The sequence below is a fragment of the Sapajus apella genome, unplaced genomic scaffold (assembly GCF_009761245.1).
Source record: "Sapajus apella isolate SASKATOON/1434 unplaced genomic scaffold, GSC_monkey_1.0 scaffold43, whole genome shotgun sequence".
Lineage (NCBI taxonomy): Eukaryota > Metazoa > Chordata > Mammalia > Primates > Cebidae > Sapajus > Sapajus apella.
Genome location: NW_022436983.1, coordinates 10,327,962 through 10,353,511, shown reverse-complemented (window position 1 = coordinate 10,353,511; position 25,550 = coordinate 10,327,962). Strand labels below are relative to the sequence as shown.

Sequence of the window (25,550 nt, the reverse complement as noted above, 5' to 3'; positions counted from 1 at the left end):
AATTTCAGCAATACATCTTTGGGCTTTCACTTGCTTGTTTTTGTTTGAGACAGGCTCTTGATCTGTTGCCAAGGCTGGCGTGCAGTGGCACAGTCACCGGTCACTGTAGCCTCAACCTCCTGGGCTCAAGAGATTCTCCACACCTTGGCCTCCCACGTAGCTGGGAGTACAGGGAGTGCAACACCATGCCTGGCTACGTTTTAAATTTTTTGTAGAGACAGGGTCTTGCTGTGTTGCCCAAGCTCATCTCAAACTCCTGAATGTAAATGATCCTCCCCGCTCAGCCTCCCAACGTGTTGGGATTACAGGCATGAGCCACCACATCCAGCCAATAATACTATTTCATGTAATGAAATACATTCACCATATTACGACGTGGAGTCAATCATTTTTTAAATTACCTTCTTTTTCTCCTTCCAATTCTTTGAAATCTGTGTGTATTTTACACCAGGGGTCCCCAACCCCCCGGTTATGGACCATTACGGGTCTGTGGCCTGTTAGGAACCGGGCGCAGAGCAGGAGGTGAGCCGTGGGCTAGTAAGCAAAGCTTCCTCTTTAGATTCTCATCAGGGCACGGACCCTATTGTGAACTGCGCATGTGCGGGATCTAGGTTGCGTGCTTCTCATGACAACCTAATGCCTGCTGATCTGTCACTGTCTCCCACCACCTCCAGATGGGGCCGTCTAGTTGCAGGAAAACAAGCTCAGGGCTCCCCTGATTCTACATTATGGTGAGTTGTAGAACTATTTCATTATATATTACGATGTAATAATATAGAAATAAAGTCCGCAATAAATGTAATCCACTTCAACCGTCCCGAAACCATCCCCCCAACCACCGTCCATGGAAAAACTGTCTTCCACAAAACCGTTCCCTGGGGCCAAAAAGGTTGGGGACCACTGTTTACACCTACAGCACATGTCAATTCCAACCAGCCACATTTCAAGTGCTCAGTAACCTCGTGTGGCAGTGGCTACATGGTGGACAGCTCGGGTCTAGGACCTCACAGGCTTACTCTGACCCCCTGGCAGCCCTTCAGACAACTGGCTTATTACATCTGCAGCGTTCACCTTTCTACCTTTGCTTCACTGACTAGGGATAGAACTCTGGGCTGAACAAGTCATCTTACCCTTGGAAGTATAAACTAAGGGTAATAAAAATACTTACTTCTGGGGTTGTAGCAAGGATTCAGTGGGATACAGATGCAAAGTGCTTAGCACAGGTGCCTGGCAAGAAATAAATGCTCCATAAATGGCGACCTAATGAATCAAAGCCTTAGCCCGTCTTTCGGCACCCTGTCATCTAGTCAAACACCAGTCTAGATGCGAAGATATTTTTCAGATGTGATAAACGTTTAAATCAGCAGACGTTGAGTAGATCGTTCTCTAAAATGTGTGCGGGCCACATTCAATCAGTTGAAGGTCTTAAGAGCAAAGACTGAGGTTTCCCAAAGAAGAGGCAATTCAGCCATCAGAATGCAGCATAGAAACCCTGCTGTTTCCAACCTGTAGATTTCAGACTCAGACTGTGACATAGGCCAGGTACAGTGGTTCATGCCTGTAATCCCAGCACTTTGGGAGGCTGAGGCGGGTGGATCGTCTGAGGTCAGGAGTTTGAGACCAACCAGGCCAATGTGGTGAAACCCCATCTCTACTAAAAATGCAAAAATTAACTAGGTGTGGTGGCAGGCACCCATAATGCCAGCTACTCATGAGGCTGAGGTAGGAGAATCTTTTGAATCTGGGAGGCAGAGGTTGCAGTGAGCCGAGATCATGCCACTACACTCCAGCCTGGGCAACAGAGCAAGACTCCATCTCAAATTTAAAAAAAAAAAAAAAGATCACAACATTAATTCTTCCCTCATTTCTGACTGGCCCGATCTACAAATTTCAGACCTGCCAGCCCCCACAATCATGCGAGCTAATTTCTTAAAATAAACCTCTCTCTCTGCATGTATTAATGTCCTCCAAGGGGATGTAGCCGCAGCAGTGCACAGAACACACACGACGTCCTCGTTCCGAACTCACGCAGCATTAGAACAACGGAACACCCCAGCCCTTCCCTCCCTCCGAGCGCCATGTCTCTCAGGATTGAGAGCTGAGGCAGAGGTTGAATCAACGCCCCGATCTGGAGACTGCTCTCAAGGGAGTGGGACCAAAGGGTGGGCTTTGTCAGGGGAAAGGGACTATGAGGTTGCCAGGCAGGGCCAGGGTTATGGGGACCTGCTCTTGAGGGTACACCTGCAGGTCCCCACGGTGCAGAGTCAGGGGTTGGCGAGGTCCCTAGGCACAGAAGGGTTGCTTTGGGGATCCATGGCCCAGACCCCGACCCCCTCCTTTCTCTGGTCTCCTGCCAGAATTCCTGTCGAATTTGGCTGCCCACAGCAGCCAGAGTGATTCTCCTAAAGCACACTTCGTGCCATTGACACCTTCCAAAGTCCTTCCCAGGCTTCCCCGTGACCCCATAAAAATAAAGCCCAAAAGCCTTGTCCACGACTTACAAGGCTCTGTGTGACCTGGCCACAGCCAGCCCAGCCTCTCACATTGTAGAAGCGTTGAAGTATGTTCTAAAACAGCATGTAGTCAGAAGCCCCTGTTTACGAAAACTTAAAATAACTATATATGCATAGAAAATAACTACTGTCTACTGGAGCTTGAGTCTGTGCCAGGCCACGATGTGCAGAGTCGTTTACTGGGTATCATCTTGTTCCTTAAAACAATTCCTAGGACCTCCTTTGCATAAGAAGAAACAGGCCCAGAGAGGCCCCCAGGTAGGGAGGGGCAGAGCCAGACTTGACCCCAGGTCCACCAAGACCAAAGGCCACGATCTTCACTGCCAAGGTGGTTGGTGTCTCTGTGCAAATTGAAGATAATCACAGCTCCCACCTCACAGGGCTGCAGCGAGGATTAAATGGGCTGAGATGTGTGAAGCTCTCAGAACGGCTCCTGGCATGGCACAGGGCTCAGGAAATGTCCTCACCCGCAGCAGCGTTGATCCGCCTCTGGGCAGCCCGGCCAGATCATACTCACATAGATTCCGACTGATCTCTGGAACTAGGGTCACAGGTGATCAGATTTTTTAGCTTTTCCACAATGACCAGGTAATACTGTTGCATTTCTTTTTTCTTTTTAAATTCTTGCACGTACGGTGCCCTTGGTGAGCTCTTGACTTCCTCAAGGCAGGCCTGTCGATGTTTGAGTGGTCTCCCTTGTTCCCCCACAGCCTGGCACAGAGACCCCCACACCCAGTAAAGGAACAGAACAGAAAACTGCTCAAAAGGGCCCCTCCCAGCCCAGGCACTCTGCCCGCAGGCTTGACAGGGGCAGGTGTTGGAGGGGTGGGTGTCGGTGAGTGCCAGGAACTGGCCTTAGCTAAGCCCCCAAAAGGCCCTGTGAGATGCTCTGTGGCTCTTCCGGACCCCAGGGGAGTGGTGGGAGCAGCCGTGATGCATGAGACCTCCGGCCCTGAATCTACCAACAGCTGTGACCACTTCAGCTATTTTAAACCTCTGGGCACCAGGAAACTCCTGGCCCATCAACCAGGCTCTGGGTCCAACATGATGGCCCAAGCCAGGGCAGGAGCCCTGAGGGTGGGTGGCCAGGTCTCAGCTGGGTTTTTAAGGAGAGGGGGCTTCATTTCTTCAGCCTTGTGCCCGGCTCTGTGCCAGTGTTTTCCACATCTTATTGTCTCATTTGATACCGTCCTTACGCTGTGCTGGGGGATCAGTTATTTCAGAGGCAGAAAATGGGGCTCCGAATGGCAAGGCACATGGGCTTGAGGCTGTACCAAAGCAGAGCGCGACTCCCTCATCTACAAAGCACAGACAGCTTTCTGCTCGTGCCCCCACCCAGCCTTGTCCTTGCTCCCCCAGTGGCCCTGCAAGTTCCTCCCTCTGCTATTCTTAGGAGCTTTGCAACCCAGAGTCAATCCCCCCACCTCCTCAGAGCTCACTGTCTTCATCTGTAAAGCGGCGGAGTTACTGGGAGCATTCAGTGATCTAACTCTAATGCACCAAAAGTGCTGTTTGGAACAGGGCCTGACCCACAGAAAGAACGCAGTAAGTGCCCGACCTTATTTCTGCTTCCCTGGGCATCACGGCCCCATGTTATCTCTACTCTGCCCAGCATCCTGTCATAAGCTGCCCCGGGCCTCTGTCATCGTGGGGCACAGTGTCCTCCCCAACTCTGGCCCAGTCTCCCCATGGGTGAAATGAAAAGTAGAGCCCCAGGAAAGCGAGAACCCCAGTGGGTGCCCATTATCTGCCACACAGTAGGGGCTCCAAAGTGACTCAGGGCAGAGGGGTGACCAGACACCAGCCCACCTCTGGGGGCACCTCGAAGTCTCTCCAAACCACACATTTTGTCCCAGTTTGGCAGGTGGCCAGCCGCAATATTCCTCCTGATGGAAGATGTGCTCAGCCAGGTGCCAGGAGCCCATCAGAAGTTACTGGCCTCTGCCAGGCATGGTGGCTCATTCCTGTAATCCCAGCACTTTGGGAGGCCAAAGCGGGTGGATCATCTGAGGTCAGGAATTCAAAACCAGCCTAGTCAACATGGTGAAATCCTGTCTGTACTAAAAATACAAAATTAGCCAGGTGTGGTGGTGCAAGCCTGTAATCCCAGCTACTTGGGAGGCTGAGGCAGGAGAATCACTTGAACCTGGGAGGCAGAGGTTGCAGTGAGTTGAGATGGTGCCATTGCACTCCAGCCTGGGCAAAGAGAGAGAAACTTAAAAAAAAGTTACTGGTCTCTCCCTGGGTCTGTGAGCTGTGCCGTTAGGGGACAAATACCTCCTGGCTAAAACTTGGGCCTTCCCTCATCTCCACCCACATTCCTCCCAAATCCCTGCCACTCAGGAGCAGCTGGGCTCTTCACCACCTCCTAATTTGGGCCACCTCGGGGAGAAGGTCAGAGTCCAGGGGCTGGTGTGTCAGCACTGGGCACTTGTGGGCCTCACTCTTCTTGTCCGGGGTCACCCCTTCCTGCAGGTCCATCTTCCATCAGCTCTAACTCCTTCCCAAACACACATCCCCTCCACCCCACTCCTTCCCTTCCACGGCCTCTGCCACCCACCCTTAGTTTCTGTCCTCACTTGCCAAAGATTACAGGGGTGACATATGTGTCTGAACAGCGGTTGGCTTGGGTCAGAGGGGAAGGGCTAGGATGCAGGTGGGGCTGGCTCAGGCCCACACCGATTGTCACCCTGCACCTGTCAGTCTGTGTAGCATCCCCCTTCCCTTGGTGGCCCAGGCCAGAACTGGGGTCCTAATCCTTGCCCCTCCCCTCTCCCTCAACCCACACATCCTGTCAGTCACCAGGTGCCACTAAACTCCCAGCCCATAAGCAGTGGCCGGATCGATCCCCGCTCCTCCAGCCCTAGTCACAGCAGCCTCCTGTCCAGGGGCAGCGGGGGCAGCCAGAGCGACCCATTTCACAGCACACCCGATCACGGCTCGCTGAGGCAGCCACTCCAAGGTCCCATCTCCCACCCTGCAATGCCTTGGCTTGGCGTCCTGGTCCCGTCAGCTGCCGGGTTCCCCACCCCCACTGCTTCCCATTTTCCCTATGGTGAGGTCCATCTGACTGGTGGGGGGTGGGGGTATAGGGCTGTACCCGGCTTTGTACAGGCGGCTCCCTCTCCTCGCCTTTAGTTTGCAAACGCCTCCTTTAAGTAGGCTCGGGCATCCTCTTCTCTGGAAAGGCTTCCAGGACGCTAGGCTGGATTAGGGCTCTCTCTTTGTGCTCCCAAATTGGCATTTTCTGCCCCACTTGGCTGGGGCGTCAGGAGGGGAGTCAGGGCCCTGCGTCCTGGCGCCCAACACCTGTGCGCCCACCTTAGGTTTGTTGAATGAATGAATGAGGAAACCAACCAGGGAAAGCACCAAACTGGCTTTGATGACTTCACCGCGACCGCCGTGGGGCGGGACGAGTTGGGGGCGGGACCACACTTGACGAACAGGCCCACAGCCCACTGCGAGAGGACTGAGGCGGGCCGCCACGCCCACGCCCCACCCACCGGCTCTTGGATAAGGCAGCGCGCGGGGCTGTGGGGCGCAGGCTGCTGGAGAAGGCGCACCTGCTGCAGGTGCTCCCGGAGGCCCCGAACCAGCGAGCGCGGGCACTGCGGCGGGGAGGATGCTGCGCGAGCGGACCGTGCGGCTGCAGTACGGGAGCCGCGTGGAGGCGGTGTACGTGCTGGGCACCTACCTTTGGACCGATGTCTACAGGTGAGCTGGCCCACGGTGGCGCCCGGGCCGAGATCTCGCGCCCAGAAATCCTGAGACGCGCAGACTCGGGGACGTGGACAGCCTTTCTCCAGCCCGAGTCGTCCCTCATCCCGAGGCCCCCGAGTCCAGAAAGCCTAAGAACCTCATCCAGAAACCTGACAACCCCCGAACCTCATGTCCACCTTCCTGAAACCCTGAGACTCTCCCAGACCCCCTAACACAGCCTCAGCCCCACCTCCCTTACGACCCCTTTCGCAGACCCTCCCCTTCACCCGTGACGCCCCGTCTGGGCCTCTCCAGTTCTCCTCCTGGGGACCTCCCACCCCTTCAGCTTACCCGCCGCCCTCTCCCCTTTCACTTCCCCTCAGCACGTCCCTTCCCCTCGACCCACCTCAGCCCAGCCCCTCTCTTGCTTCCCACTCCCAGCTCAGCAGAGCTCCCGCAGAGACTGGGGTAGGGCCCAAAGGGAGCTGCCCTGAGGCGGAATCTGGGCCTGGAGGTTGCTCAGGCTCCGATTTCGCCCTGTGGGGGCTGCTGGTGGTTGCTTGTCCCCAGGCACTGGCCCTGAGCTCCGTGTCCCCAGATGCCTTTGCCTTACTTCATTCTGAGACCACATAAGGACCATATTCCACCGAGCTGACGACGGGGACTTGGGGTGTACAGTGGTATACTTTGTTGGAAGAGGGACCCTGATTTAGAATTCTGCTCCCTCCCCTTCTCTCTGTCCAAGAACTTGGTTGAGTGCGGGATTTCTGAGACAGCTGGAAGTAGGGTAGGGCCCTACCACTCCCCCCAAATCCCAGCAGGCAGCTGAGTCCAGTGATCTGTCTCCCTGAGTACATGGCATGGGCCTTGGAAAGGTGTTACTGGTGTGAATGAAGGGGTGGGGCCATGCTGGGGTTTGATCCGCACCCTCCATTCCAAGCATTTAAAACGCCCCCCATTGCTAGGGTTTGAGGGGTCAGTGCTGGGGACCGAGGGCAGGCAGGACTCTGAGGTGGGACCCTGTGCTGACACCAGACGGGCCCCCTAACCTCTCTCTGCCTTACACTGAACTCACACGGAGGCACCATCATGGTTTATTGCTCCCAAATCATCCTGACACCTGGAGCACCTGCCTCTCCCAGGCCCCCACCAACCCGTCATGTGTCTCCCCACACAGCCCTGGCAGCCCTCCCACCTGCCCAGCCAGTCTCCTGCCACCTCTTCAGAGGCACTGGCCACGCTGATACCACCAAGACCCAGGACCAGGGACTCACTCCAGGCCTCTGCCCCTGGCCTCAACCTCTGCCTCCCCCATGTAACCTTAGAGGTGGACTGGGTGGTCTCTGAGGACAAGAAGACAGCAGTCGGGGATGGTCCGGGCACCAGTGGGCTGGAAGAGCTCCCCGGCCTTCCCCACCCCCAGCACTGGACTGGGCGCCGATAGGGAGTGGGCATGGAGCCAGGCTGCGCAGGTCTTTAAGCCTCAGCTGTCACCATACCCACCTGATTATTTGCTGGGGCATGGTTGGTGCAGCCTGAAAGGCTGGCAGGATGCCCCCAGTCAGGGGTGGGGAGCAAAGGAGGGGTCCTGCTCAGGCCCCTGCCCTCACTCTATTCAGGCAGAGAGAGGCCCGGCAGGGGTGGCGGCAGAGTGGGGCAGATGTGGACTCAGCCTCCCTCCACAGGGGGCAGCAGTGTGACTATTCCCCTTGTTCTTTCTCGGCAACTGTAAAGACCCTCACCCCCGCTCCCCACCGGCACTTAAGATTCTCCACCACCATTGAGAGGGCAGTGCGCTCCAGACCAGTACTGTCCAAAAAAGTCCAACTTGAGCCACAATAAAGCCACATTTGGACTGTCTTTTTTTTTTTTTTTGAGACGGAGTTTTGCTCTTGTTACCCAGGCTGGAGTGCAATGGCGCGATCTCGGCTCACCGCAACCTCCGCCTCCTGGGTTCAGGCAATTCTCCTGCCTCAGCCTCCTGAGTAGCTGGGACTACAGGCACGCGCCACCATGCCCAGCTAATTTTTTGTAGTTTTAGTAGAGACGGGGTTTCACCATGTTGACCAGGATGGTCTCGATCTCTTGACCTCGTGATGCACCTGCCTCGGCCTCCCACAGTGCTGGGATTACAGGCGTGAGCCACCGCGCCCGGCCCCACGTTTGCATTTTGAATGTTCTAGTAGTCCACATCTTTTTAGAAGTTAAAAAAGGCATAATTTTAATCTTATATTTTATTTAACCCAATATTTTAAAATATTACTATTTCAACATGCAATCAATATAAAAATTATTAATGAAATGGTTTATATTCTTTTTTTTTTTTCCATGCTAAGTCTTTGTAATCCAGTGCACTTTTTTTTTTTTTTTTCGAGGCAGAGTCTTGCTCTGTCACCCAGGCTGGAGCGCAGCAGTGTGATCTCAGCCCACTGCAACCTCTGCCCACCAGGTTCAAGTGATTCTCATGCCTCAGTCTCCTAAGTAGCAGGGACAACAGGTGCCTGCCACCACATCCGGCTAATTTTTGTATTTTTAGTACACACAGCATTTCACTATGTTGGCCAGGATGATCTCAAACTCCTGGCCTCAAGTGATCCACTCACCTCGGCCTCCTAAAGTGCTGAGATTACAGGCATGAGCCACCGCGCCCGGCCTTCCAGTGCACAGTTCACACTCCAGCACATCTCAGCGTAGGCTGAGCACATCTCAGGTGCTCACTGGCCACCATGCTGGCAGCCACTGTCTTGGACAGCACAGGCCTAGTGCAGAGTTCTCAGTGTCGGCACTGTTGCATTTTGGGCTCCACATTTCTTTGTTGCAGTGGGATATTTAGTGGCATCTCTGACCTCTGTCCCCTAGATGACAGTAGCAACCCCCAAACTGTGATGACCAAAAATGTCTCCAGACAGTGCCAGCAGTCCCCTGGCATGGGGTGTGGGGGCGAAATCACAGCCAGTTGAGACTCACTGGTCCAGTGGAAGGAAGCCACTCCCAGGACTAAGGAGCTTGAGTTGTTACTGCTTTATTACTCGAATTATGTAGTCATGAGAGCAACTGTCAGCACTGATAACAGGAGGAGGTACTAGTGGGCATGTGTGAACTGAACCCACCACCTCCTTTCTTCCTCACTGTAGACCCTGATCATCCCATTTTACAGATGAGGAAGGTAAGGCTCAGAGAGATGAAGCCATTTGTCCAGTGTCACACAGGACTCAGGTCCAGGTCTGTCTGACTCAGAAATCATGCTCTTATCCCCCACTCTGTCCTATGTGACCCTAAAACTGGAAGGCTGAACTGGGCAACCCTCTCAGCCTCTGTCTCTTCGACCCTGGCTGTGAGCCTGCTGTCCCCAGAGACTTCACCAACTACCATTTGGCCTTTCACGTTTCCCTGAGTCCTTTGCATCCCAGACACAGGTCTTGGCTCAAGACTCCAAGGGATGCCCCCAGAGCCTCCAAGTAGACTCCAAGGCACAAGACCCAGAGGGTGCTGGGCCCGGTTTATTAGGGAGTGGCGTCCTGACCCTCACTCCTTCTGAGTCGCAAAGGTGAGTGAACTGGCCTCAGCACCCACTCCCTTCCCCAAGGGCTCTGGGCCTCCTTTCCTGTAATACAGACACGGCCTGTTCCCCTACACACACACAGCAGGGGCCTCTCCAGCCCCATTCCTCAATAGACCTTGTGGTCGTGGCAAGCACTGCCCTACCAGCTTCCATCCACAGACTGTGTGACCTTGAGCAAATCACTTTACGTCTCTGAGCCTCCACTGACCCAAATGAGGGTTGATCAGAGAACACGAGGAAGGACCTTGTGTCCAGTAGAAATTGTACACTCAGGGTCACAGTTACAAACAATCGACCACTTTGCTGCCCCATGAGGGGTCATCCAGGCCACCATAGGCAGGGGTGCTCTGGGCCACCCACGCTTTCCCAGCAAAACTGGCTCCTTTGAGGATGGATGCCTTGACACAGCCACATTCTGACTGCTGGTCTCCAGCAAACAATGAATACATACACAGAAAGAAGGAAGTAGTGTGTTTCTTAGAGGCTGTACTTTGAGATTGTTGTTAAAGATACTCGCTGTTTCCTTCTACTCTTCCCAAATACACTCATCTTAGTCTTGGCACAGGTGTGCCTGGCCCACACACCCTCCTCCAGTGGTGGCTTTAGCTGATAGCCACTTCTTCGGGGGATTGGCCTTGGTCCCCATCTGATTCGGGCTTGACGTTGGAGAGAGGGCACAGAAGGAGTGCCTGGGTCAGTTCCATCCTGGCCATCTATGTCTCGTGAACACTGGAGGCATGACACTCCCAGAGTCTGGAAGGATTAGAGAGAGGGCACCCCCGGAGTACAGTAGGTAGCAGCGTGGTCACCCTCTGCCCACAAGCTGGGCCTCGGGAATGGCTTCTTCTGTCCCTCCCTCGGCTTAGGCTTCTGTCAGAGAGTGAGAGTTCTCGAGAAGGCAAGGGTCTTCTTTTCCTCCCTGGTGGACAGAGGCCAGGATCCAGATCCTGAGGTCTGCAGGAGCTTCAGGACACTGGGATGACGTGAACACTGTCCCTTTGCCTGTGCAAAGCAGTCTCCTGGTTCCATCTGCGTCCGTGAGGTGGAGGTGGGAGGAATCCCTTCCCTGGGATTCCCCAAGGCAGAGGCTGACCAGCCATTGTCCCAGCAGGAGATAGAAAGAGGATAAATGTCAGCTAGTAATATCAGGTCAATAATAATAATTTGCCCATAACTCCCTGGCAGAAGATGAGAGGGCGGCATCAGGCAGACGCTCCTAGACTTTGGCACAAACTCACTCCCAGACCGTGTCTCTTGGCTGGTGTGAGGGCTAGAGATGTACTTCCTTTTTTTAAAAGTGTCATTAGACCAGGAAGGTCTGACAGTGTTGGGGGCCTGGGGTGCTATGCACTCCCCTCCCCATAATGCACCAGGCCCCACCTCACTGATCTCTCCTAGCAATTCCCCAGCACTCCATTCTGGCCACACTGGCTTTGTGGATACCGTTAGCCCTTGGCTGCGCCAAGCTCGTTCCCTCTGCAGCACCTTTGCTCTTACTGTTCCCTCTGCCTGCAACACCATCTCCCAGAGCCCCACAGACCTGACTTTCATCACTCAAGTCTCATCTCCAATGTCACCTCCTCCAGGCAGCTTTCTTTGACTACCCCATGTCATGGTGCCCTACCCTGATTCTCGAGAACTCTGTCTCATCACACTTTTTTCTTTGCACATCTTCTCATTGTTTCTCAATATTACTAGTGTATATTTACTGAACACTTATTTTGTGCCTGACAGCCTTCTCAACACTTTGCAAGCTCATCTCACGGGCATGTAATAACTACGTATTTAAACCTTGCAACAACTTTATGAGTGAGGTACAATTGTTGCCCCCCTTTTGCAGTTGGGGAAACTGAAGGAAGAAATGTTTGTCCAGGATGGCACAGCCAGTAAACTGTGGGGTGCAGAGCCCAGGCCACTGCCTGCTCTGCCGGGCTGCCCTCCTGGCACTTGTGTTTCAGTGGTCCTTGTTCGTGGTCCTCCCTGGAGTCAATGAACAGTTCCCTGGACGGATGGATGGACGGATGGATGGGTGGATGGATGGATGGATGGATGGATGAATGTGGCGTGTGACTGGGCTGTCATAGGGCTGAGCTCCCCACCCTCAACCTCAAGGGACAGACACCATTGGATGGGCCTGTGGAAGGTCAAGGGCACGTGGCCAAGCTTGGCCCGAGCCACGCTGGCTCCTGAGAGAATGACGGTGGGAGGAATTCAGGCCAGGTCAGGTGGTTCATAAATCAGAACAGCACCCAGAGCCCTCAACCCCAAACAGGAGGCCTTGCCAGGAGTCGCTCCAGGGCTCTGGTTTCAGGCTAGTTCCCTGGCATTGGGAGTGTTCTAAGGAGGACAGGGCCCACAGTCCCCTGCATAGCTGGGGTCCCTGACACCTTCACTTATTGATTGCAGGGCCCTGCGTTGGGATGGGAGCCCAGTGGCAGGGGCTCACCCCAGACCCCACTCCTAGCTGGCCAGACACACCTGCCACACTTTGGAGGAGGCAGTTTCTGAAGGCTGCTCTCTCCCACCCAGCCACGCCAGACCTTGTACCCAGGGGTGTTGATGGGCCCAGGCCTGCTTCTCTCTGTCATCCACCCAAGGGCCCAGGACAGGAAGCCAGTCTTTGGTGTCCCTTCTCTGAGTCTCAGAATCCCACCTGTGAAATAAGTAGGGGGCTCTCATTCGGCTTTCTCCAGAGCCAGGCCTGACCCTCCCCTCTGCCCCGCACCAGGCACGCCTACCTGAGGAACCTCAGGGAAGGCTCCAGGCTTCAAATTCCCTCCCAGGGAGGGGGCATCCAGGCCCAGGCCTCAGAGAGCTTGTGTTGCCCTTACACCCAGCCATGACTGTCCCTGAGACTTGAAGCAGGTGCTGGCCTTCTAGGGGCCTCAATGTGCTCATCTGTAAATGAGCACATTGGTAATTGGGCCTTATGGGTAATCGAAAGAATAGACTGAGACCCTGTGGGCCACGGGCTTAGTACAGAGCCTGAGACGTAATAAATGCCAGTTCCCCGGTGCTCTAGTGGTTAGAAAAATAATGATAACAGCAAATACTCAGCAAATTGTTATGTATTAGTACTGAGCTCATTATGAAAACAAGTAATAATGAGACATGATCGCCGTGCTCAAAGAGTTCATAGCACTTATGGGAGAGAAATGTTGAACTGCATTTATTTTATTTATTTATTTATTTATTTATTTATTTATTTTTGAGAGAGAGTCTCACTCTGTCGCCCAAGCTGGAGTGCAATGGTGCAATCTCGGCTCACTGCAACATCTGCCTCCCAGGTTCAAGCGACCCTCCTGCCTCAGCCTCCTGAGTAGCTGAAACAACAGGTGCACACCACCATGCCCAGCTAATTTTTTGTATTTTTAGTAGAGAGGGTTTCACCATGCTGGCCAGGATGGTCTTGATCTCTTGACCTCATAATCCACCCACCTCGACCTCCCAAAGTGCTGGGATTACAGGCATGAGCCACCGCGCCCGGCCAGAACTGCATTTTTTAACTGTTGTTTGAGACACCAATAAACGGAGGGAGAGATTTTTTTTTTACTAATGAGATCAAGGATGACTTCCTGGAAGAAGTGGCAACTGAGCTGGATTCAGAGTGAGACCAAGAACATGCCACTCAGAGGCAGAGATCACTGTCAGGAAAGTTGGGGGCACACAGAGACAGAAAGGGCATAGCTTCAGTGGCCTGAAGTATAAGGCTAGAGGGTCAGGGAGCTCTAACCGGGCCTTGAATGCATTGTTCGGGCATTGGACTGTGTTCTGTGAGTAGCAGGGAGTCACTGAAGGTTTCTGAGGAGAGGGGTAGCTATAGATCAGAGTGTTTCTTCCCTAAGGAGAGGTCCAGGAAAGCTGGATGCTCCAGATGGTGAAGGAGGCTGGCTGAAGACAGACGTCACGGTTTGCCTCCACTGATCCCTTTCAGGGCAGCGGCCCGCCCGCAGGGCTCCAGCCACCAGCATGCCGAGCACCAGGTGTGAGGTCTGGACTGGGGTCATCCTGTCTCCGGTCCTTGCCTGCCTCTTGCTTGCCGTGGGGTTGCATGCCAGGCTGGCACCCATGACTCCCCCCCTCAGACTCCTCTAAAGCCCCAAGAGCAGGATGTCACACCCAGGCTGCCAGGAGCTGGGGTCACTCTGGGGATGAGCCCCGGCTGGTGTTAACGAGGGCCAGGCCAGCCGGGCAAGTTGAAAGCGCCAGATGCCAGTGAGGAGTAGGCGCTTCGTGCTCTCAAGTCTGGGGCTGGTGAGCCACCCCAGCCCTGCAAGGCCAAGCCGGTGGCCCTCCCCGCTGAATGAGCCAAGAGCAGAGAGGACCCATGTCTCCTAGAGACCACGAAGCATTTGTGGAGCTGGGCAGATGCCCTTTGACACCAACCAAGTGGCCATTTCTCTCCATTTCCACAGCCACTATCTGGTCCCAAGACAACATCATCACTCATGTGAGCAGCTGCAGCCACCCTCTCCCCAACTTCTGCTGCTGCTCCCCTGAAATCCATCCCCCACCTTGCATTCCAGGTGATCCTGCACCCTGGATGATCTATCTACGGTGCAAAACTGATCGTGCCACCCCCACTTAGAAACCTTCCGTGATTTCCCTCTACAGTCAGGAGAAAGGCCAGCTCCTTGCCATTATCTAGAACCCCTGCTCCCACCACCCTCCAACCCCCTTGCTCACAAACTCCAGACACACTCCCCTCCTTCCAGTTTCTCCAACATGCACGACTAACCTCCACCTCGGGCCATCACGCAAGCTGGCCTGTTGCTTGGAGATCTCTGCTCCTCTTTCTCTCCTCCCTTGTCCAACTCAGTGGTTGTCAAACTGTGGTCCCTGGACCGGCAGCAACAACATCACCTGGGAGCTTGTTAGAAATGCAGTTTCTCAGGCCGGGCGCAGTGGCTCATGCCTGTAATCCCAGCACTTTGGGAGGCCAAGGCAGGTGGATCATGGGATCAGGAGATCGAGACCATCCTGGCCAACATGGTGAAACCCTGTCTCTACTAAAAATAAAATAAAATTAAAAAATTAGCTGGGTGTGGTGGTATGCACCTGTAGTCCCAACTACTCAGGAGGCTGAGACAGGAAAATGGCTCGAACCCAGGAGGTGGAGGTTGCCGTGAGCCGAGATTGCGCCACTACACTCCAGCCTGGGTAACAATGTGAGACTCCATCTCAAAAAAAAGAAATGCAGTTTCTCAGGTCCCACCCCACGGCTGATAAATCAGAAACTCAGGGGCTGGGCCCATTCACCTGTATTTTAGCAGTCCCTGTAGGTAGTGGTAATGCACACTCAAACTTAAGAATCTCTGGTTTAATTAATTCTTTTTTTAACAGTCAGCACGGCAATGGTGTAATGAATTCTCACCTGTCCTCTAGAGTGTAAGGTTTAGACCTTAGTTCAAATGCCACTTCCTCAGGGAATCCCTCCTGGAACCCCAGACTGGGGACTCATGGCACCCTATCCTTCTCCTTTATAGCAATTATCACAGCTGTAATCATGTAATCGACTGAAAGTCTGTCTTTTCCATTCAGGCACAGTGGCTCAGCACTTTGGTAGTCTGAGGTGGGCAGATCACCTGAGGTCAGGAATTCCAGACCAGCCTGGACAACATGGTGAAACCCCAACTCTAGTAAAAATACAAAAATTAGGCTGGGCGCGGTGGCTCAAGCCTGTAATCCCAGCACTTTGGGAGGCCGAGGCGGGTGGATCACGAGGTCAAGAGATCGAGACCATCCTGGTCAACATGGTGAAACCCCATCTCTACTAAAACTACAAAAAATTAGCTGGGCATGGTGGCACGTGCCTGTAATCCCAGCTACTCAGGAGGCTGAGGCAGGAGAATTGCCTGAACCCAGGAGGCGGAGGTTGCAATGAGCCGAGATCGCGCCATTGCACTCCAGCCTGGATAACAAGAGTGAAACTCTGTCTCAAAAAAAAAAAAAACCAAAAATTAGCTGGACAAGGTGGTGGGCACCTGTAATCCCAGCTACTCAGGAGGCTGAGGCAGGAGAATCACTTGAACCCGGGAGGTGGAGGTTGCAGTGAGCTGAGATCGTGCCACTGCACTCCAGTCCAGGTGACAGAGCAAGGCACTGTCTCAAAAAAATATATATCTGTTTTTTCCATGGGCCCACGGAATGTGTTCGCTTTTTCACCAATGTACCCTCCAACACCTAGAACTGTGCCTGGCACATTGTAAGTGCTCAGTAAATACATGTTGAGTGAATTAATAACCATATAAATAAGCCCTCCTCCTCCAGCCCTCCCGGAACAAACATTTATATACGCGCCCATACTAGGCCAGGTGCTGAAACAAACAAGCTAAAAAAGATGCAGAGTGTGGTGCTCCCCTCCCTGTGTCCATGTGTTCTCCTTGTTCAACACAAAATGGGGGAGGGACAGTGGGGGGTGGGGAGCTGGGGAGAGATAGCATGGGGAGAAATGCCAGATATAGGTGATGGGGAGGAAGGCAGCAAATCACACTGCCACGTGTGTACCTATGCAACAATCTTGCATGTTCTTCACATGTACCCCCAAACCTAAAATGCCATAAAATGAATTAAAAAAAAAAAAAAAAGATACAATCCCTGCCTTCAAGGAGTGAGCTGCCAAGAGGGCCAGGCAGTAACTGTGGGGGCGACTGGATTGAGTTAGGTCTTCAAGGAGAGATGGACATTTGCCAGGCAGACAAGTCAGGAAAAAGTCTTGCTGGTAAAAGAAACGACATATGCCAAGTGCACAGTGAGATGGAACAGTGCAGGCACTGAAGCGGTGGAAGGAATCGCAGAAAATGAAACTCGAGAGTCAAGCTGAGGTGCAGTGGCCAAATGACCCTAGTTCGACACCAGGATGAAGAGTTTGGATTTTCTTGTATGGGTAGGCACTGAGGAGCCAGTGAATATTTTCAAGAAAGCAAACGACCTGATTTCTGTTTTTTTAAAAAAGTCACTTGGGTAATACAGTTTGGAAAGCCAAGAAGGGCAGGTGCATTCATTCACGTATTGCCAAAGACTACATTGAGCATAGCCATGTCCTGGGTTGTGGGATTCAGCAGTAGGCAGAGACGTGGCACAGGGATTGGCAGACTGTCCCTCCATCGGTGCCTTCCTTAGCCTCTCTCTAATCAGCAAGGAGGTCATAACCACCCCCATGTCCCCTCCCTTCCCCTCAATACTGTCCTGGGCCCCTCCCCAAAGCCTCCAGGGACAGCCGAGGTGCCTGAAGCCCCTGGCTCTCAGGTTTCTGCGAGAGGGATTCTAAAGGGTTCTTTGTGTGGAGGAAGGCAGCCAGCAGGATCTGCAGGGGGACAATGGGCCCCTTTGTTGCTTCCGCCAGGGCCACTCCAAGAATAGCTGTTTGCTCAGCTCAGAGCAGGGTTGGTGCTGGGGAATAGGAGGGTGTGGGGCCCTGGAGCTGCGATGTGGGCTGGGCATTAACCCTCTGGAGCCTCTGAGGCCTCCTTTGGTTTCTCACTGGCCCAGAGGAATGAAGGCGGGCAGGAAGCATCACTTACAGTAACTGAGTCAGGGTGCTAAGAGATCATCTTGTAAAACATCTTTTCCTAAACAGAACTGTGTGAAGAAGCTCAATATATAGGACCACTGCTTTAAAAAAAATGTACCCTTCTAGGGCCAGGCATGGTGGCTCATGCCTATAATCCCAGCACTTTCGGAGGCCCAGGTGGGCAGATCACTTGAGGTCAGAAATTCCAGACCAGCCTGGCCAACATAGTAAAACCCCATCTCTACTAAAAATACAAAAATTAGCCAGACATGGTGGTGCATGACTGTAGCCTCCACTACCTGGGAGACTGAGGTGGGAGAATCACTTGAACCCAGGAGGCAGAGGTTGCAGTGAGCCGAGATCGCACCACTGCACATCAACCTGGGTGACAGAGCAAGACTCTGTCTCAATTTAAGAAAATAAATAAATAAATAAATAAAAGTAGTAGTGGCTCTGGTTAAGATGGGGGGAGTGAGGGAGGCAGGAAATCCCAAGCTTGCTTGCTTTTTTTTTTTTTTTTGAGACAACGTTTTTGACTCTGTCGCCCAGGCTGGAATGCAGTGGCGTGATCTCAACTCACTGCAACCTCCGCCTCCTGGGTTCAAGTGATTCTCCTGCCTCAGCCTCCTGAGTAGCTGGGGCTGCAGGCACACACCACTACACATGGCTAATTTTTAGATTTTTTTAAAACAGAGACAGGGTTTCCCCATGTTGGCCAGGCTGGTCGTGAACTCCTGACCTCAGGTGATCCATCTGCCTCAGCCTCCCAAAGGGCTGGGATGATAGGCATGAGCCACCACGCCCAGCCATCCCCAGCTTTCTAGAGCCTTCCTCCTCACCCCTCCGCCCAGGGCCTCTCTTCTGCACTCTCTGGACTCAGCCACCTCTGCTCTGGTTCGACCCTCTCATTTAACACTGGATGAAACAGAGAGGGAAAGTCCCTGGCCCAAGGCCACCCAGAGCATTGACGGGCAAAGCAGAGACTTGCAGGAGAGAAATGCTTCCCAGACCAAGGCCACGGTTTCCCAGACTCTCATGGCTTTTGCCAAAACTGTCTTCAACCTGTCGCACTATTAACACTTTTCGTTAATCCAGCTCACATTTCTCTTAGTCATTTTATTTTAAACAGAGATTTTATGGCATTACCATACATGGCAAGGCTTTATCAGTCACCATAAAAAGATACTGCATTTGATAAACACATAAGTCTTCTAGATTGTTCCTCCCTGTGCCACCTAAAGCACCTGAGATGGATACCCACCCTTCTCCTTGGGAATGGCTCGCCTTCAGTCCCACTCACCTCTGCCCTCTTTGCTGGGTGTATGATGGGCCAAGCTCCAGACCAGGCTCTAAAGAATGAGGAAGAGAGAGGCCAGACCCTGCCCTCAGAGGGTTTATAACCCAAAGGAGAGCAGGTACCACGTGGCAACTCAGCAAAACATGGCCCCAGCCCTAGGATGGGTAAAAGACAAGAGCTGTGGGCAGAAAGTTGGCAGTCCTGAGGCGTAGGGACTAACACATGAACACTCAGAAGGTGCAGACTCCCTCAAGTCAGGGGCAAAACTGGGTTAAAACCCAGGTCCTCTGCACATGCACCCTCAGTCCAGGGCTTTTGTCCAGACTCCGCACCCCTCTTAATGATGGACGTGGCCAGGCTTACGCCTGTAATCCCAGCACTTTGGGAGGCCTGAGGCAGGCGGATCACTCAACGTCAGGAGTTCGAAACCAACCTGGCCAACATGGTGAAACCCCAAATCTGCTAAAAATATAAAAATTAGCCAAGTGTGGTAGCGGGCACCTGTAATCCCAGCTACTCGGGAGGCTGAGGCAGGAGAATCACTTGATCCCGGGAGGCAGAGATTGCAATGAGCTGAGATGATGCCATTGCACTCCAGCCTGAGCGAGAGAGCAAAACGACTCCTTAAAAAAAAAAAAAAAAAAAAAAAAGATGGATGTGGACAGGGGACAGCAGGCCATGGCCAAGAAGTTTCCAGTCTCACATCAGCCCTGTGTCCCAGGTGGGCTGTGGAGTTTGGAAAGGAGCAGGACAAGAACCAGAGCGTCCTTGGGGTGTCTTCAGTGAGCTCCTCTCCCAGCACTGGGCACAGGCTGCCGAGCCCATCCCCACTCTCCTGCCACAGCCCAAGATCAGTAGTCTTTGCCCGTAGCCCCTGAAGTCTGTGGCCTGGGTCAGAGAGACGCTGCCCGACAGCCCTACAGACTCACGCTCACAGCCTTGGCCAGCCCAGCGCTCTGAGCAGTGGACCGCAGTGCTGAATGTCTAGACCAGCGGTTCTCAAAGTGTGGTACTGGGACCAGCAGCATCAACAGTTCCTGGAAGCAAGTTAGACACGCAGATTCTTGGGCCCTACCCCAGACCTCCTGAATCGGACGCTCTGAGGTGGGGCCCCGTAGTTTCGACAAGCCCCCAGGTGCTGCCACCGCCGCTGCTTCTGCGGTTTAATAGCCACTGGCCTACACGTGTCATTCAGCCCTGGCCTCTGTTTCCACCTTCAGCTGCCCCAGCACCCTCAGCCTCTGCCGTTCCCACCAGCCTCCCCAGAGATGGAATCCACAAATCTACAGCCTTCAAAGAAAAACACCCTATAGATTTGAACAGCACCCCCAATGATTCTGATGCCTGCCATAGTTAAGAACTCCCGGGACCCAAGAGCTCCAGGCCCCCAAAATAGCAGCTGTGCCTTTGAGACAGGCTTACACATATGTCTTGGTCACAAATCCCATGAGAATCCCACCTAAGTCCCTCTGAGCCCTCATGGGCCTTCAGACCAGTGGCTGGATTTAGCAAAGCCGCCAGCCCTAGGCACCTTCCTCCCTTAGTCCCCTGTCCTTCCTGTCACCTCTCCTTAAGCCAACAACAAAACACCATGGACAGGGTGGCTTAAAAACAAATTAATCTTCTCACAGCTCTGGAGGCTGGAAGTCTGAGATAAAGGGAGAGGCATGGTGGGAATCTGGTGACGGCTTTCTTTCTGGCTTGCAGATGGCCACCTTGTCACTGTGTCCTCACATGGTCTTTCCTCAGTCCACGGAGAGAGATCTCTCCCTATCCACCTGTCTCTCCCTCTCTTGCTCCTCCTCCTCCCCCTCCTCTCTCTTCTTCTCCTATTTGATTAGAAGCCTGCCCTTGGCTGGGCACAGTGGTTCACACCTGTAATCCCAGCACTTTGGGAGGCTGAGGTGGGTGGTTCACCTGAGGTCAGTTCAAGACCTGCCTGGCTAACATGGTGAAACCCCATCTCTACTAAAAATACAAAAATTAGCTGGGTATGGTGGCATCCTCCTATAATCCCAGCTACTCGGGATGCTGAGGTAGGAGAATCACTTGAACCCAGGAGGCAGAAGTCGTAGTGAGCTGAGATGGTGCTACCGCACTCCAGCCTGGGAGACAGAACGAGACTCCATCTCAAAAAAAAAGAAGCCTGCCTTTATGACCTCATCTAATCTCAGGCCGGGTGCGGTGGCTCACACTTGTAATCCCAGCCCTTTGGGAGGCTGAGGCAGCTGGATCACAAGGTCAGGAGATCAAGACCATCCTGGCCAACATATTGAAATCCTGTCTCTACTAAAAATACAAAAATTAGCTGGGTGTGGTGGTGCATGCCTGTAATCCCAGCTACTCAGGAGGCTGAGGCAGGAGAATTGCCTGAACCCAGGAGGCGGAGGTTGCACTCCAGCCTGGCAACAGAGCAAGACCCTCTCAAGAAGAAAAAAAAAGGAGCTCTATCTCCAAATACCATGACACTGTGGGTGAAGGCTTCAACATGCTAATTTGGGGAGACACAAACCTTCAGTCCACAGCAGCCAGATCACACCAATTTGTTCTGCTCTGAAATCTTGATGGCTTTTCGAGAATTCCGAAAGTATTTCCCTTGCAATGGAAAACCTTCTGAACCTCAAGAAGTGACTCAGAAGGTGAGGGATGTCAGGGCACCAAGAAAGCTGTGGCAGGAAGGAAGGGATCTTTATAACAAGAGACACCCCTCCTTTGCCCCATTAGGACCTGGGCTCCAGGCTCTATCTCTGTGAGGACTCAACACTTGACTCAGCGACCCTGGGCAGGGAGACGGGGTTCCAGGCCCAGCTGTGCCGGCGGAGCAGATTCCTTCCTGCCTGGGCCTCCATCTTCCACCTTCACAGGACCCTGTGGCTCCCAAAACTGGCTGCCCAGCAGAGGCACTAGGAAACTTGTTAAGAATTCAGATCCCCAGGCCTCACCCTTGAACATTCAGACTCAAGAGGTACAAGATGGGCCCAAGAGATTCCATGTTCAACACATGTCCTCCTCACAGCCAGGTGACTGCAATGCAGCCGGTTCCTTTGGGGTCTCCCAGACCAGATAACCTGGGAGGGCTATTGCAGCCTTGCCCCTCCAGAATATTTTAAAAAAAGAAGAGACAGGGACTTGCTCTGTTGCTCAGGCTGGAGTGCAGTGGCACAATCATAGCTCACTGTGGCCTCAACTCCCAGGCTTAAGCAATTCGCCCACCTTGGTCTCCTGAGTAGTTGGGGCCACAGTTACCCACCAGCATGCCCGGCTAATTTTTTAATTTATGTAAAGACAGGGTCTCGCTGTGTTGCCTAGGCTGGTCTCAAACTCCTGGGCTCAAGGGATTCTTGGGCTTTGACCTCCCAAAGTGCTGGGAGCAGGAGTCTCCTCTTAAAGCCCCCCATGCCCCCTACCCTAGGGCTCCCCCTAACCCTCTCTTGTCTCTCCCCACAGCGCGGCCCCAGCCGGGGCCCAAACCTTCAGCCTGAAGCACTCGGAGCGCGTGCAGGTGGAGGTGGTGCGCGATGGGGAGGCGGAGGAGGTGGCCACCAACGGCAAGCAGCGCTGGCTTCTCTCGCCCAGCACCACCCTGCGGGTCACCATGAACCAGGCGAGCACTGAGGCCAGCAGTGACAAGGTACCACAGGCTGGAAGTCCAGCCACGCGGGAGAGAGGCAGGCTTTTCCCGTGGAAACCGCATGTAGGCCGTGTGTCATTTTCAGTTTTGCAGTAATTACATTGAAAAGGCAAAAAGAAACAAGTGAAATTAATTGTCTTTTTTTTGAGGCTGGAGTGCAGTGGCACAATCTTGGCTCACTGCAACCTCTGCCTTCCAGGTTCAAGCAATTCTCCTGCCTCAGCCTCCTGAGTAGCTGGGACTACAGGCACAAACCACCATGCCCAGCTAATTTTTATATTTTTAATAGAGATGGGGTTTCATCATGTTGGCCAGGCTGGTCTTGAACTCCTGACCTCAGGTGATCCGCCCGCCTCAGCTTCCCAGAGTGCTGGGATTACAGGTGTGAGCCACCAAGCTTGGCCTGTTGTCTTAATATATATTACTTCATCTATCAAAATATTATTTTGATATATCATCAATATTAAAAATATTAACAAAATTGCTCATTTTTAAGAGGCAGGATCTCACTCTGACGCCCAGGCTGGAGTGCAGTGGTGTGATCATAGCTCACTGCAACCTCAAGCGACTGGGTTCGAGCAATCCTCCTGCCCTAGCCTCCTGAGTAGCTGGGACTCCAGGCACCTGCCATCATGCCCAGCTTTTTTTTTTTTTTTCCAGAGACAGGGTCTCACTGTATTGCCCAGGCTGGTAGTTTATATTCTTTTTCACACAAATTTAAAATTAGTGTGTGTGTTACACTTATACCACATCTCAGTTCAGAATAGCCACATTTCCGGTGCTTGTTAGCCACGTGGATGGTGCGGGGTGAGACCACGGAATGATGGCTTCATAAAGGGCGAAAGTTACAGACAGCTGAGCGATGGAAAGTGTGGAGGCTCTGAACCATAGAATCACTGGAGTTTACCGTCACAAGTGTCCCTGGTCTATCTGTAAAATGGGGTGCTGAACACCCGTGGATGATTTGCCCAAGTGGTGAGGCTGAGACCAGAACTGTCTCCCTGCTGGATTCTGTAATTATGAACTTTACCATGTGCTCCATCACAGTGATGGCACCAAACATGGTCCAAAGAAAATAGCCTCAGCTCTGTCCCCTCCATGGGCACTAGACATGCAGCACGGCAGATATGAAGGCCCCCCAGGCAGCAGAATGCACACAGTGGCACAGAAAGGCAGACAGCATCCTAGCTGCACTCAGCCAACAGGAGGGGAGTCTACAGTCAAGTTCAGTTACCTGAGAGAAGCTGCCCATCAACCCAGGAGTGCTTCCTGGAGGAGAGGGTTCTGATGCTTGGAGAGGGTTGGCTTGACAAGCTGTGAGTTGTGAGGGAGAGCAATTGCTTGTGGTTTTCCTGCTTGTGATCTGTGATCTCTGCTCTCTTTTCTCTCCACCCCAATGTGCTCCCTCCCTACCAAGGTCACCGTCAACTACTATGATGAGGAAGGGAGCATTCCCATCGACCAGGCGGGACTCTTCCTCACGGCCATTGGTGAGTTGGTGTGGCTGCAGTCTCGGTGCCTTCATCTCCCCGGGCCTGGCACTGCTGTCCTTCTCCGGGCACTTAGGCTGTTCTTAGTGCGCCAGACCTGGCCCTTGGAGCTTCTTCTGAATGGCACATGCCCGGGGAGGGATGTCATATGTGCCCAGTGCTTCCGTACTGGGGTGTGAGCTTATCTGCAGGAAGAGGCACTCCCTAATCCATCAGCAACTCCCCCCAATGTCAAGGTCCCCTGCCCAGGGTCTGTGGGCCCTAAAAGAGAAAAAAGGAAAGTGTGTTCCTCCCCTGCCTCTCCCCTGCAGCCTGGAGAAGAGCGCCCCTCTCATGGTGAGGGGAATGGCCACAGTCTATAAAACCTACAGCTGGCCGGGCGCCGTGGCTCAAGCCTGTAATCCCAGCACTTTGGGAGGCCGAGGCGGGTGGATCACGAGGTCAAGAGATCGAGACCATCCTGGTCAACATGGTGAAACCCCGTCTCTACTAAAAAAAATACAAAAAATTAGCTGGGCATGGTGGTGCGTGCCTGTAATCCCAGCTACTCAGGAGGCTGAGGCAGGAGAATTGCCTGAACCCAGGAGGCGGAGGTTGCGGTGAGCCGAGATCGCGCCATTGCACTCCAGCCTGGGTAACGAGAGTGAAACTCCATCTCAAAAAAAAAAAAAAAAACCTACAGCTGTTCTCGACAATCCCAGCTGCCCGTGGCCCTCCTCAGATTCAGCCCTGAGGGTGCAGAGATGCAGCCTCCAGGTCCCTAACTCACCTAGTCCAAGCACTTCATTTGATCCACAAGGATGGTGAGGCCCAGAGAGGTTAGGGAATTCATTCAACGTCACACAGCAATTGGGCAGCAAGTTGAGTCCAGAACCCAGGATTACCCCGTCTCAGGTTCTGTCCATTGCCTCGCATTGCCCTGTGTGGGGTGCCAGGTCTGCATGCCAGGGAAGAGGACCCCAGCGTGGCTCCACAGGACCCTGAGCTGTGATCATCTGAACTTTCTGTCGCTCCACCCCCTTGCAACTGAGGCATTGCTTTCAAGGCATTTTATTTCATTTTTTAATCATAGAATGTTAAAGCCAGGAGGACATTTCAGAGGGCCATTTTGTTCACCCAGCCTTGGTTTAACATTGACAGCGCTGCCGCATGGCAGAGAAAGGGAACTGCCAGTTATTGAAAGTCAACTGCATGCGGAGTGCATTAAGGGTAATGAGGTGGCCTGCTCACCGCAGACCTGCTGGCTGTCTAGAGCTGTGTTGGGCACTTTGATGAGGAGGAGAAGGAGGAGGATGATGAACAGCTGATATTGGCGGAGCACCTACAGTGCGCCAGGCTCCAGTACTCTCGATGTTTCACCATTGCAATTTCAATCTCTTCTTTGAACGATTCCAAGGATAGACACTATTATTATCCCCATTTTATAGATAAGAAAATCAAGGCTCAGAAAAGGTAAAATTTAAGACAAATACTTGCCTAGAGCCACATCTCCGGAAAATGGTTGGTGAGATGCCAAGTCATTTCAGTTATCCCACATTCTCAGGGGGATCTCAGAACCTCCCCAAAATACAACCAGCTCCCAAGCCAGCCCCTCCCTCTACGGCCCTGTGCTCTCAGTGGCTGAAATAGGCTCAGCAGCAGGGCCCTTCTCACTCTTGGCTAATTCCGAAAGGGGCTTGGTTCCTGGTCACCCTTCCCTCTTTCTGCACCGAGGACGTGCCCAGCCCTGGGGTAGGAGACCTCGGGATGACCTTGGTGAGGGTGGCAGATGATGACCAAAGAGTCCTGGGCTGTGCTGAGCCCTGGCACGTGTGTGAACCCTGCATGCACACAGCACCCAGGCTG

The 25,550-nt window shown here is 53.2% G+C and overlaps 1 protein-coding gene across 1 annotated transcript in view; it reads left to right on the top strand.

The window, feature by feature from the left end:
* The first annotated feature begins 6,038 nt into the window (after positions 1 to 6,038).
* Positions 6,039 to 25,550, top strand: part of PADI2 (peptidyl arginine deiminase 2) — a 53,341-nt gene continuing 33,829 nt past the window's right edge. Inside the window, exons 1-3 of the mRNA XM_032300570.1 lie at positions 6,039 to 6,227; positions 22,032 to 22,215; positions 23,633 to 23,705. Coding sequence (XP_032156461.1) covers positions 6,136 to 6,227; positions 22,032 to 22,215; positions 23,633 to 23,705 — 349 coding nt within the window. The 5' untranslated portion in view covers positions 6,039 to 6,135. The remainder of the gene's footprint in view (positions 6,228 to 22,031; positions 22,216 to 23,632; positions 23,706 to 25,550) is intronic.